Source organism: Cheilinus undulatus, linkage group 24 (assembly GCF_018320785.1).
Source record: "Cheilinus undulatus linkage group 24, ASM1832078v1, whole genome shotgun sequence".
Lineage (NCBI taxonomy): Eukaryota > Metazoa > Chordata > Actinopteri > Labriformes > Labridae > Cheilinus > Cheilinus undulatus.
In genome coordinates this window covers 23032075-23044800 of record NC_054888.1, presented here as the reverse complement: position 1 = coordinate 23044800, position 12726 = coordinate 23032075, and the positions used below count along the sequence as shown (strand labels likewise).

General features: G+C 39.5%; 1 protein-coding gene across 5 annotated transcripts in view; it reads left to right on the top strand.

The window, feature by feature from the left end:
* The window catches only part of LOC121506478 (interleukin-1 receptor accessory protein-like 1), a 555282-nt gene that overhangs the window by 261283 nt on the left and 281273 nt on the right, over nt 1-12726 (top strand). For all 5 annotated transcript variants that reach the window (XM_041782309.1, XM_041782312.1, XM_041782308.1 and 2 more), the window contains one exon: nt 6970-7249. In XM_041782309.1, coding sequence (XP_041638243.1) covers nt 6970-7249 — 280 coding nt within the window. The remainder of the gene's footprint in view (nt 1-6969; nt 7250-12726) is intronic.

Here is a 12726-nt window from a genome sequence, read left to right as displayed (position 1 = left end):
TCTGGTTCCCAAGAGAATGTGCCATACCCAGAATTAAAAGAATATCTGGATTCTTAATACCACTGAAGAAATAAATTAGTAGAAAAGTTAAAATAACCTAAAGGGGATTTTAAATTGAAACATATACTTTTAAATTTGAAAAAGTTGTTTTTATATAGCCAAACCTAAAAACCGCTGTGGGACCAGTTTAACAAGAACGTGACATATGAGGGGCAAAAAGACCTCCGAAATGTTTGTTAAGAGGAAGTGAGCTTTATTATGAAAATAAATCACATTCAAGGCAAGAAAACAACACTCCTCTCAGACAACGGGGGCCCTAAAACCTCTTTTTTCTTTCTGTGTCATTTAATTAGTGATCAGGATGCATCAATACATCTGTTAACATCAGCATCAGCCACGCTGGCTGTGATGTTGACAAGTTTTCCATGTGGTGAGTCCCCAGAACCCACAGGTGGTGATCTCATGGACATCAAGCAGGTACCCAATACAGTTTTTGTCCCTTGAGACATTATTTTTCCCAAGATTCATATAAATGAAATCGCTCCCAATTCACGATAAAGTGCACTACAGTGAATACGCCATTTTGTAGTGGTGGCTGGATTGTACAGCTCTGTGACTTGGAAGTCTCAAAGACTGAACTGCATCTGTTTAGATTTAACTGCTCTCTAGTTTGGGGAATCAGCACCAATAAAATCCACTTCAGTCATGAGCTGAATCCTGCATGCTTTGGCTATGCTGTCCATGACTTCTGTATCCAAATATCTGTCTGATAAAACTGTATAATAAGGCCTAATTTTATTTTCATGTGCTTTGGTGTTCATCCATTATTCATAGAGTTATAGTTACGTAATAGAATTTTGGAGTTGGGGTATTTACAGAGGTTAAGAGTGTTGGTCTAACGTAATTTGGGTCAGGTGGGGAACTGGGGCCGGCTAAGTAAATTTGCTGTCCATCACTCTGAGCTGTGTTGATCTTTAGTCTGGATGTGAACTGCAAATTAACACTAGGCAATCACTGTAGCATTAGCTATCTGTATAACAAAGCTCACTCTCCATTTTCAGTTGTATTGCTGCTTTGTTGCAGTAAAGTTTGTTGTTATTTTGCTATTTCACACACAACCAGCTAGATGTACGCCTTCTTTAGTGACTGGGACTGGAATGGAGTTTCCACCAGTACAGTATTGGCACCATATCCCGGTGCACATCCCTAGTTATATCATTCATCTGCATTGGAACTATCTCATCTGGTGCAGTGTGAAAATTCAGTCTTGCATTAGACATGCTCACTCTAGGCTGTATTTGAGCTTGCGCATAGCTGGTCCATCTCAAGTCTTTTACATTTCTGCATATATAAGAGCCTCAGAGATTTTCAGGAACAGCCGAGCTGAGCCGATACTCCATGCACATTTTTTCCAAAGTAATCTTGTTCTCTGTTTGATCATCTGCCTGCTTCCCTGACCTTTCGCTCGCGCACCCCTGCTGTTTTCATTCGTTGTGAGAGTAAAAACACTTGAGAGTCTCAATTAGGACACATGATTAGAAGTGAAACCGTCTTGGCTCCGGTTGTCTTACCTTAAGCCTTCAAGTTATTACCGTCCACAAACTAATTAGCAAGTTCTAGATAAGCGAGGGTAGACCCCGTGGTTGCCATCGCAACAGCGAGACATAATCACAATGAAAGGATTGCTGCGGTGAGTAGCTCTCCAAGCATACACAGCCCACTCCAGCATTTGTATTTGTTTAATTTGGCTTGGGGTGAATCACTCTTTGTATCTGAGTTGCTTTTCATTGTGCTGCTCCTGTTCTGTCCCTCTTAATTTAGGGAATCAAAGAGCGATGTGGAGGGTGACGTCAAAAGTGTTGCATCAGAAAGCAATTTTCCCAGTCTTATGCAAAGAAAACCATACCTTATTGTTGTTCATCTAGAGGAAAGAAGGGCTGCATCTTTGCTTTGGTTCGTTTCTGGTAAAATGAGCTGTCTTATCTGCTGGTGGCTAGATTACAGGGCTACTGCATGGAGAGGAAACCTCAAGCTGTTGTCTATGTTAAATCCATATAATACAAGGATGGGGAGGCTTTATCTAAATATACCTTAGCTTGTGCTAGTCATAAATGTGTATCCTCAATTCCCCAGGAAGCATCTTAACAAACCCCAAAGTGAACAAAAATTCAATGAGATTTGTCTAGACTTGGGTTTTTCTGTTTTCTATCATAGTAAATGAAATATCATGAAGATTGGAACTTATGTACCAACAAATAAAATACATTTCCACAGCGTAAATAAACCTTGGGCCTTGCATCCCACCTTTAAGTATGTACTGCCTGAGATGCCTTTTATTTCTTTATTATCATAGGATGCACTTCCGTTTGATTTTTGGCCATTAATCTGGAATGCCAGTATTTTTTAGCTATATATTTAATTTCACTCAGAAGCACTCTTGTCATTCATTCAACTGTTCTATTGGTTAAAATTTAGTCATGCAATAAGTTTTAACACATTAAATCCATATTAGCATGCATTTCAATGAGGGTGCAACAAGCTTTATGCTATGAAGGAGGTAGCTGGGGTGGAGGAGGTTAAGTTTTATGCTATAAAGGAGGTAGCTGGGGTGGAGGAGGTGAAGCTTTATGCTATAAAGGAGGTAGCTGGGGTGGAGGAGGTTAAACTATATGCTATAAAGGAGGTTAAGCTTTGCCAGCAGCAGCAGCGTTGTGCATCAGCATAAATGCACATAGGGATTAATGAGTAGTACTTAAATACACCACTGTGTTGAGAGAAAGAACTGTGATTGGCTGTGGGAGCTGGGAGGTGAAAATTGGGATCAGCTCCCACAGCCAATCACAGTTCTTGTTGTATGACTGCTTTGTCAATGGACTAATGGTTTACCAAAATACTTGCCAACATTTAAAGCTGTATTAGAGATCAGAACAGACGCTTGTTTTGAGACGCTCTTACTCCAGCTGCCCCTGTTCTGGCACATGCCTGTTAACATGCATCCACGCCTACATCAGACAAACTACATGCATAATTTCATGGTGATGTAAATGCCACTATCAACACTGATGCTGCACTGCATGCTGGTTTATTGAAGTTTCTCAAAGTGTAGAAATTGCTCTTTCAGCCTCAGTGATGGATTCTCCCCCACAATATTTGAATATTGAACTTTGCTCTTTGATTCTGATGGATTGTCTCCAAATCTGTCACTGCTGGTGTTTGGTAACTGATGGATCTCTAGCTATTAAACTCCACTGCAGCTGCCCTGGAAGTTTCTCAATGTGACATGATGTCGTCCTCATTTTTCACCGTTCGAGTGATTTAGCGATGGCTTTTCCCCTTTTCTCCTCATCTTTTCCCCAGCTTAAGCACCCAACGGTGCTGCTGCCGCTGTGCACAGCGTGACCCTCACTGTGCCACATAATACAATACAATAATGTGATTCAGCACAGTTAAATCAATTCCCAACCAACACCCCTCCCCCCGGTAACCCCTGACAACTGCGGCACACTCTGCAACTCGCTGATTGGCGGCCGACTCGCTTCTTTGGTAAATAAAACATTTATAGAGGCTCAATTAGCAAAGCCTGTTGAGTCTGAGGCAGCTGTGCTCGCCAGCTGTTTTAAAGGAAGAGTGATGCAGCGAGGTGAAGCGGGGGGAAAGAAGGTGTCAGGAACAGGAAGGGAGAAACGGATAAGAGAAAGCTCACTTGATCTAGTTTTCAAATGCAAGGCGAGATTCATTTCTTAAAAAGCTGGAGAAAAAACATTTTTGATGAAAGATTATCTGCATCAAAAGTGGTGATGAAGGAGAAGGCTGTAAAAGATATCAGCTGTCAAGAATCCATTTGGGAATTAAATGAAGCACACTGAGCAGATAAAATCAACCCTCACTAGATGTTGTCATCTATAAAGTCATTTGTCCTCCCCATATGTGGAACAAAGATGAGCTATTGATTGCATGCCCTGAATTAAAACTGATCTGTTGTTGGTTCTCTCTGCAACGTAGCTTAAAATAGTGATTTACCCTCGATCGATGGTGCCAGGCTAGAGAACTTTAAATAAGCATACATGTTGACATAGACACTCTGATAGGTCAGTGATATCCAGAGATGATAAATCCTAAAGTTTGGCTCTTTTTGTGCAGTTAGCACATGTTTTTCAGTGTCACAAGTTTGAATGTAATAGAGAGGCTTTAGAGGAGCAATGTGTCAGCAGCTACTCTATCAGCTAACATTATCACTCTCATTCCTGATCAATTAGCTCTCTGATAGTAATCAGGATGCTAATTTGGCCAGTTTAAGGCCAGGTTTAAAGGGAACGCACCCAGCAAAAATGAAAGCATGACTCCTCAGAGTGATGCAGAAAAGCAAAACACAGCAGTTTCCGTTTAACTTTAAAAGTCCCTCAAGTCTCATCCATCCATCTGTTATCTACATGGTTTATCTGCTTGTGGGTCACGAGGGTCTGGAGTCAATCCTGGGTGGAAGGTGGGGTGTACGTCTTTGCTCTGTGGGAGGAGACTGGTGTGCCCACACAGGGGGAAAATGCAGTTTCTACACAGAAAAACCCCCGCTGTCTCCAACAGAATGACTCCAGATTTTAGTGGCAGGCATGTCCGACCCACCCTGCCTCATTCTCCATGCTTTTTTTCTCCTGCTCTTTGTTTAAATCAAAGTCTCTTTATTGTTGCTTTGTTTGCAGTGTGCAAAAATGTATAGAAACACAGTCATACAGTCAGACCCCTAAAAACCCAGAGAGTGGGCCCTGTTGATGATGTTAATGCATGTGTGTTGGATCAGTAGCATTGGTGCTAGCATCCTGGCTAACAGTTCCCTCATTTTGGATTTGAAAGGTGTGTCAAGCTGTTACTGGGTTCTGAAGCTGGACTTCTTTTTGCCACTTTTGACCAGTTTTATCTGCTCTTTGCCCAATTTTGCCACTTCGTTTTGCAGCATTTTGCACATTTTTTGTCACTTTTATCTTGCTTGTGCCTCCTTGTTTTGCCCATTTTTTAAACATGTTGAAACATTTTTTCTGCTTTTTGCTACTTTGTTGCCATTTTGCCCATTTCTGCAACATGTTTTTGCAACTTTTTACTCCTGTAAGCCACCTTTTGCAACTTTTTGCTGACATTTGCCCTTTTTGCCTGTTTTTGGCACTTTTAACCTTTTTTTAACCACTTTATCCTTCTTTCTGTCTGTTATTACCACCATTTGCCACTTTTTTGCCAGTTTTACCCATTTTTGCAACCCCCATCCCATATTTTCCCAGTTCTGCAATACCCTTTTGCAAGTTTTTCCCATGTTAGCTTCTTTTTATGCCAATGTTTGCCCTTTTTTGCCCATTTTTCCCATATCTTCTTGCAATGTTTTACCCATTAGTTGCCTGTTGCCATTTTCCTGACACTTTTTAACACATTTTTTATGGTTTTTATGGCAGTTGATAAGTAAATAGTACACAGTAAATATACCTGGGTGGCCTGTCCAAGTTTAGTCCACGAGTGGGAAACACTGTCCAGGTTTGACAGAGATTAAAACCAGGAACGATTTACAATATCTTCTTTAAATATTCATTTTTACAGTCTGGTCATCTGATCATCTCTGTCTTTTTTGGTTTTAAGTATAATAAGAGAGCTAACCGTTGGGAGCTAGCTGAATTGACTGACTAGTGCGTGACTTTTGCAGGCATTTGCATTTAATTTTTAACCTGCAAATCTGTCGTGTTTCTTCAGAGTTCAATCATCCAATCCACCAAACACAAGTCAATGGCAGAATCAGCTGTTTGGCATTGGCAGAGAAGGTTTTGCATATTTCTCATGGACCAACCCACATACTCAGCTCTGCTGCTCATCCCACAAAAGCATGATCCTTACAAATGTGGCTCCATTTAAAAGGAATAAACAGGCTTTCCAATAGAATAAGATTCATTGACAAGAAGCGTTGTTACAACAAATAAATAATCAAACACTGATTTCCTTACTTTTGGTGCTACGTTTAGACGTGCTTCTTGGTTGCATGGACTATTGCTTGCCATGCCTTTCTTTCTGTGCACTCACTATGTGTGAAAATCTCCATCAGTGCCTCAGCAGTCGGTATACTTCCTGTGTGACTGGTGTACCAGCACATTGTTAGATTCAGTGTTGATTTAAATTTTAGTGTGTTATGAATGCTGCATGCACCAAAAGGTGAGGAGTCAGTCGTAGAATCCAAACCCTATCTTTGCCTGTACTGCCTGGATATAAACTTATTATTATTATTATTATAATCCAGTATTTGTTACCTTTTCATTGACAAGGAGGGATCTGTATTTGCAAATGTAAGGGCACAGCATGTTAGGTCCCTTTTTTCTGATTTATTAAAATTAATAACTTAAAAATCGCCTCACAACTTTGGAAAACAAAAGCAGAGTAATAGCAGCGTCTTATTTTTCTTGGTTAAAATGTAAATGAGGGTTGTCAGTGCCATAAAAATTACTTAAGCACATTTGGTTGCCAGTAGACTCAGTTTATATATGAAATTGAGTCTGCAGAGTGAATAAAAACAGGGTGATGTTTGCTGAAAAGGGGCAACTATGATTAAATGCATTGCCAGATATGCTGGGAGTTAAAAGATAATGTGCAATAGAAGGCATCAAAATAGCAAGACACTCTAAGGATGCAGATCTTGTTCTCTGTGGTTTGTTTTTCTTTGAATCAGCTGACACACGCAAACATGAGAAGGAGATGTGTACCAATGGCTTCATTTAGTTTGTGGGTTATTGAAGAGAAAAAGGAAACTTAGAGCTCAGCGCTGCATGAAGGAAAAGAGCTACTTGATTGATCGTGATACAAGCATCGCTGGCAAAGCACACAAACCGACAGCCTGATGCCAGCGCTGAAAGTGGTCTTGTCCTGGTTTGCCACAAACCCTTTTCATCATTACAGATCTACTTTGAGTCACTCCAGGCCTAATTCTACTTTTTCTTTCTCTTCCAGTGGAAGGCTGCACGGATTGGTCGGTGGACTACCTGAAATACAAGGTGCTTCTTGGGGAACCTGTACGGATTAAGTGCGCTTTATTCTATGGATATATCCGGGCCAACTACACTCATGCGCAGGCTGCAGGACTTAGCCTTATGTGGTACAAAAGTGCGGGACACGGGGACTTTGAGGAACCCATCAGTTTTGACGGCACACGCATGAGCAAGGAGGAGGACGCCATCTGGTTTCGACCGGCAGAGCTGGACGATGTGGGGTACTATTCCTGCGTATTACGGTATGCTTCCTTTCTAAACTGCTCTCTCTTTTCGCTATCAAATGCAAATTGTTGTTTTTATTGTTTCTGGCTTCCAAACACTTCGCCCATTTTGAATTTGTTTTCCCAGCAGTGAGTCGATAAAATAGCAGGGGTAAATAACATTTCTTGAGCCCTTTAGGCACCGGCAAAGCTATGTTAAAGTCATCCCCTGTAGATTCCTAATGGAGTCTCTCATCTCTAGCCAAAAGGGCACTGGTCCTCGGTCCACAGAGCATCATCTAACAGTATGAGGCCCCTTTCACTTCGCTTGATATGCTAAATTATTTCTTTATTCTCCTCTGGGGGACAGTAAGCCATTAGGTGCAATTGGTAAATCCATAAGTCTCTGGCCCTCACAAGTCCTTCTTCCAAGAGATGAAAGAGAACGGACAGCGATTCAGCACAGGAAGATTGAGGAAAGGTAAAAGGCAGCTGAGATAAAAAGAACAGAGTTGTTCTATCTTCCTTTTCCACTTGCCTGATGCTGGAGGTAGATGATTGTTTGATTTATGACTTCTATAATGTGGTGAAATTTCTGGCTCCTGAGCTCATATGGGCAGAAGTTTTCATTAACGTGGAGGATGTCTGTGGCCAGTCAGAAAGAAAAGGCAAAGGCACTGAATTGAGTCTGTAAAATTTCCTTTTTTTGAGGACAAGGGAAACTTTGAAGCACACCTTCCTGGGAGATATGAGTGTAATCTTTTTTCTGAAATATCCACAGAGCCATTCCTATTTCAGCCTAAACATAACCCAATTTAGAGCATTTGTTACACTGACAAAACCAGTGAATAATGTACTCTTGAGTAGTAGCATTGAGCATGGGTTTCCCCTTGTTCCACAAGCTATATTATACTCTTTTTTTAGCCATTACTATTCATCACCATTAGCATACCCCCTTTGCAATGGCGGCTGCCATGAATAGGAATGGGCAGCACCAGTCCAACAATTCTCATGGCTTCATTCAGCTACGTTGGCAGCATTTTCTGGAGGTAGACAATCAGTCAGCTCGGAGTTATTGTGTAATCACGCAGAAAGTAGAGCCATGAGATTTGATTTGGATGAGTTGTGTTGCTTTGTAGCCAGTCTCAGTCATTCAGAACCAAATTAAGGGGCAACACTTATTTACCCATCACGGGAAGACATGACAATAGTCTTGAATGCAGAGCACTTTTCCACCGCTTACAATTTCTCTCCGCAGGCATTTCTTCAGACTATTGTTGCCCATAAATGCCTTTTACAGGTCTTAACTGTGTCTTCTTAATACAAGCCAGCACAATACTGTTCACTTAAAGCTGAATGTCTTTACCACTATATTGCTTATCTACAACACTGCCTTAGTGACAGGGCCAGCATTAATGCTACCACCAGTTCTGACGGTCTTTATTGTTAAATATAACAATCTTGGCCGATATTGGCTTTAATTGTTTAATAATTGGTATATATTTGCCAATATTGCGTTCTATATTGGATGTAAATATTGGCTTTAAATGTTGACCTAGTTGCTTAAAATATTAGCGTATATGTGCTGTAGATATTGCCCTTTATGTGCTGTAAATATTGGCCTAGATTGGCTGTAAACATTGGCCAATATTTGTTTTCAAATATTAGCCTATGTTGGCTGTAAATATTGGCCTAGATTGGCTGTAAACATTGGCCAATATTTGTTTTCAAATATTAGCCTATGTTGGCTGTAAATATTGGCCTATATTGGCTGTAAATGTTGGCCTTTATTGGTTTTAAATATAAGCCTATGTTGGCTTTAAATATAGGCTTGTATCGGCCTTAAATATTGGCCTATATTGATGCTAGATATTGGCCTACTTTTGCAGTTAATATAGGCCTATACTGGCTTTAAATATTGGCCTATTTTGAAGCCAAATATTGGCCTATATTGGTTTTAAATATTGGCCTATATTAGCCATAAATATTGGCCCATATTGAAAACTAACTTTGGCCTACTTTGGCAGTAAATAAAGGCCTATATTGGCCTCAAATATTGGCCTATGTTAATGCTAAATATTGGCTTATTTTGGCTTTAAATATTTGCCTGTATTGGCATTAAAATAGGCCTATATTCGTTTCAAATATTTGCATATTTTGGCCTTAAATGTCAGCCTATGTTGGACTTAAATACTGGCCTATATTCTTGCCTATAGTTCTCCATGAATGCCTTTTACAGGTCTTAACTGTCTTCTTAATACGAGTCAGCACAATACTGTTAACTTAAGGCTGAATGTATTTGCCACTATATCACTTATCTACTACTCTGCCTTTAATAAAGTGCCAGCATTGATGCTACCACCAGCTCTGATGGTCTTAATTGCTAATCAAAGCATGATTCAGAGCTGGGAGTGTGTTGACCTACAGATACATGATACACTGATTAGCTCAGGCACAGTGATTCTATATTCCCCCAAGGCAGTGATGAGATTGAAGAGAAAGCAGTGATGAAAATATCAAAACACACCATGTAAGCTGTCACTGATTATCAGTTTATTTAAAAATAGATACGCTCCCAAGATAACATCAAACATATTGTTTTGTCCAAAAGTCTGTCAAGAAACTTCAATCATAAAACAGAGAGAGGCAGTGAAAGCAGAGGGTTGAGGCACATTTGTTATGCTTGAGGAACAGAATTTTTCATCAAAATTGTCATTTCAGGGTCTCAAATTTTTTTTGTGGAGCCGTATTTTTCATTTTTTTTCTCATTTTTGGAAAACTGCAAGTAGCAAGAGCTCCACAACACAATAAATATTGGACTTTCAACATGATTCGACAGTTGATCAGCTTGATTTAATCGAGCATCTGTGGCTTAGTAGTTCAACGGGTCAGTTCCTATTCATAAAATTGTTATAAATACCTTTCCCTGGTAGCACACACACACACACCCCAATTGATCCCAGTGGCTTGGCATGGTGTATGATGGTGTGGAAATGTTAAACTGGTGGGCAGCTTGGCACCTAGCATAGCCTCTACCATCTGTTTATAAACTATGTGTGAACTGGTGATTGGGACATGTGCTTTGAGAGGTCAGACGACTAGAACTGCTGCAAGTACAGTCCATCTACCATTAACCTTATGACTAAGATGATGTCTGTTCACTGTTCAGCAGAAATGGTGCAGCTACAGCACCCTCAGTCTTGTTTTCTACATTTAACACATTCTTTGTCATTATTATCTTTTTTGGGGGGCACAGTTTTAGTGTTCACCCTGACTTAACTCTTCTATCAAAGACTCTAGATGCTTCACTTAGTTCACTAGTGTTTGCCAACTTCATTAGTCCAACTTGTGTTAGTGATTTCCACATCTGCAAGCTGTATTTGGTTGCTAAAATGTGTATTAATTTGCATTTAGAGACCACTATGATCCCATGCAAAGTGAAATGCCATAACTAGCTTTGACTTCATATTTAAACCAAAATCCTGACCTTTCCCAAACCTCACCAGGTACATGGTGAGCAAGTATTTGCAAGAATGAAGTGATTGAGTTGGAATTTTGTCTGTACTTTTACCTAAGATTGTCAGATTTTTATGAATGCATGATTTTATCAGCATGAAACTCTGCCAATATTTACTAAGATATGTCCGGTGTAAAGATTGACCTATAGTGGTTTTAATTATTGGCTTTTATTGGCATAAGATTAAGGCCTATATCTGCTTTAAATATTGGTATATATGGGCTTTAAATTTCGGCCAAGATTCACTGTAAATAAAGGCCTATATGGGCCTTAAACATTGGCCTACCAGTATATTGGCTGAAAAGACTGGCCTAAATTGGCTGTAAATATTGACCTATATTGGCCTATATCTGCTTTAAAATTGTCCTATAGAGGGTGTAAATATTGGCATATATATTGGCTGTAAGCATTGTCCTATATTGGCTTTAAATAAAGGCCTATATTGGCTTTAAATATTGGCCTTTATTGGCTTTAAATATTTTCCAACCAGTATATTGGCTTTAAATATTGGCCTATATTGGCTTTAAATGTAGGCCTATATTGGCTCCAAATACTGGCCTACACTGGCTCTAAATATTAGCCTATATTGGCCATAAATATTGGTCTATATTGGCTGAACATATTGTCCTATATTGGCTTTAAATATTGTCCTAGATTGGCTTTGAATGTAGGCTTATATTGGCTTAAAATATTTGCCTATATTGGCTTTAAATATTGGCCTGTATTGGTTTAAATACTGGCCAATTTTGGCTGTAAATTTTGACCTATTGATAAGAGCAAACCATCTGGGTACTGTTCCAAAACAATGTCAGGGGAGGCCATCTCTGTACATGAAAACTAATGGGAAAGACTGGGCCATTAGGATTTGGAAAAACTTGAAATATGAAATCCATACCATTAAATGGTCATTAAGAGCAAAAATCCAGTGAACTAAACATTAGGGAAGGCAATTTATATTGGCTTTAAATATTGGCCTACCAGTGTATTGTCTGTAAACACTGGCCTATATTGGCTGTAAATATTGGTGTATATTGACAGTAAATGTTACCGTTAATCCACTGTAAACATTGGCCTTTTTTGGCTGTAAACATTGGTGTATATTGACAGTAAATATTGATGTAAATCCACTGTAAACATTGGCCTATATTGGCTGTAAACATTGGTGTATATTGACAGTAAATGTTGGCCTATATCCACTGTAAACATTGGCCTATATTCGCTGCGAACATTGGTTTATATTGACAGTAAATATCAACCTATATCCACTGTAAACATTGGCCTATATTGGCTGTAAATATTGGTGTACATTGACAGTAAATATTGACGTGTATCCACTGTAGGCATTGGCCTATTTTGGCTGCAAACAATGATTTGTATTGACAGTAAATATTGACGTATATCCACTGTAAACATTGGCCTATATTGGCTGTAAATATTGGTGTATATTTACATTAAATATTGACCTATATACACTGTAAACATTGGATGTGGAGAAACTTAAGTACAGTGGTTTTTACTGACAAGCCTTTGGTGATTGTGAGCCTTATTCTTTTGCTTCCATGATGATGAGTCAGACCATAGCATTTCAAACACTGGTATTGATACTCTTAATGCACAACTATCTCCACTTAATGAAACAAGAATCAGTGAATTTTTTCCTGATACTTTGTCATCTCCCTCTTTCCTTGTTCCATGCCTATCCCAACCCAAACGACAGAGTACCATGTTGCCCCTGGACTGACAGGAAACTAACACAGAAATCAGTGTTATTAAGCTGATTTTGGCTCTTAAGTTTGCTCTTGTAGCACACTGTTTTTGTCTTTCATGGAGGACAAGGCATGTCATATCACTGTCAGAGTTCAGGATATATTTGAGGTAAACATCTTAATATTGTACCTTTAAGGTCTTAGTGAGTGGAGCCAGATATTTAGAAGCATTGCTGAAAAAGCTGCATGCTGTGGTGGGATAGGAGCTTTGTAAAAGCAGGATCAGGGGGTAG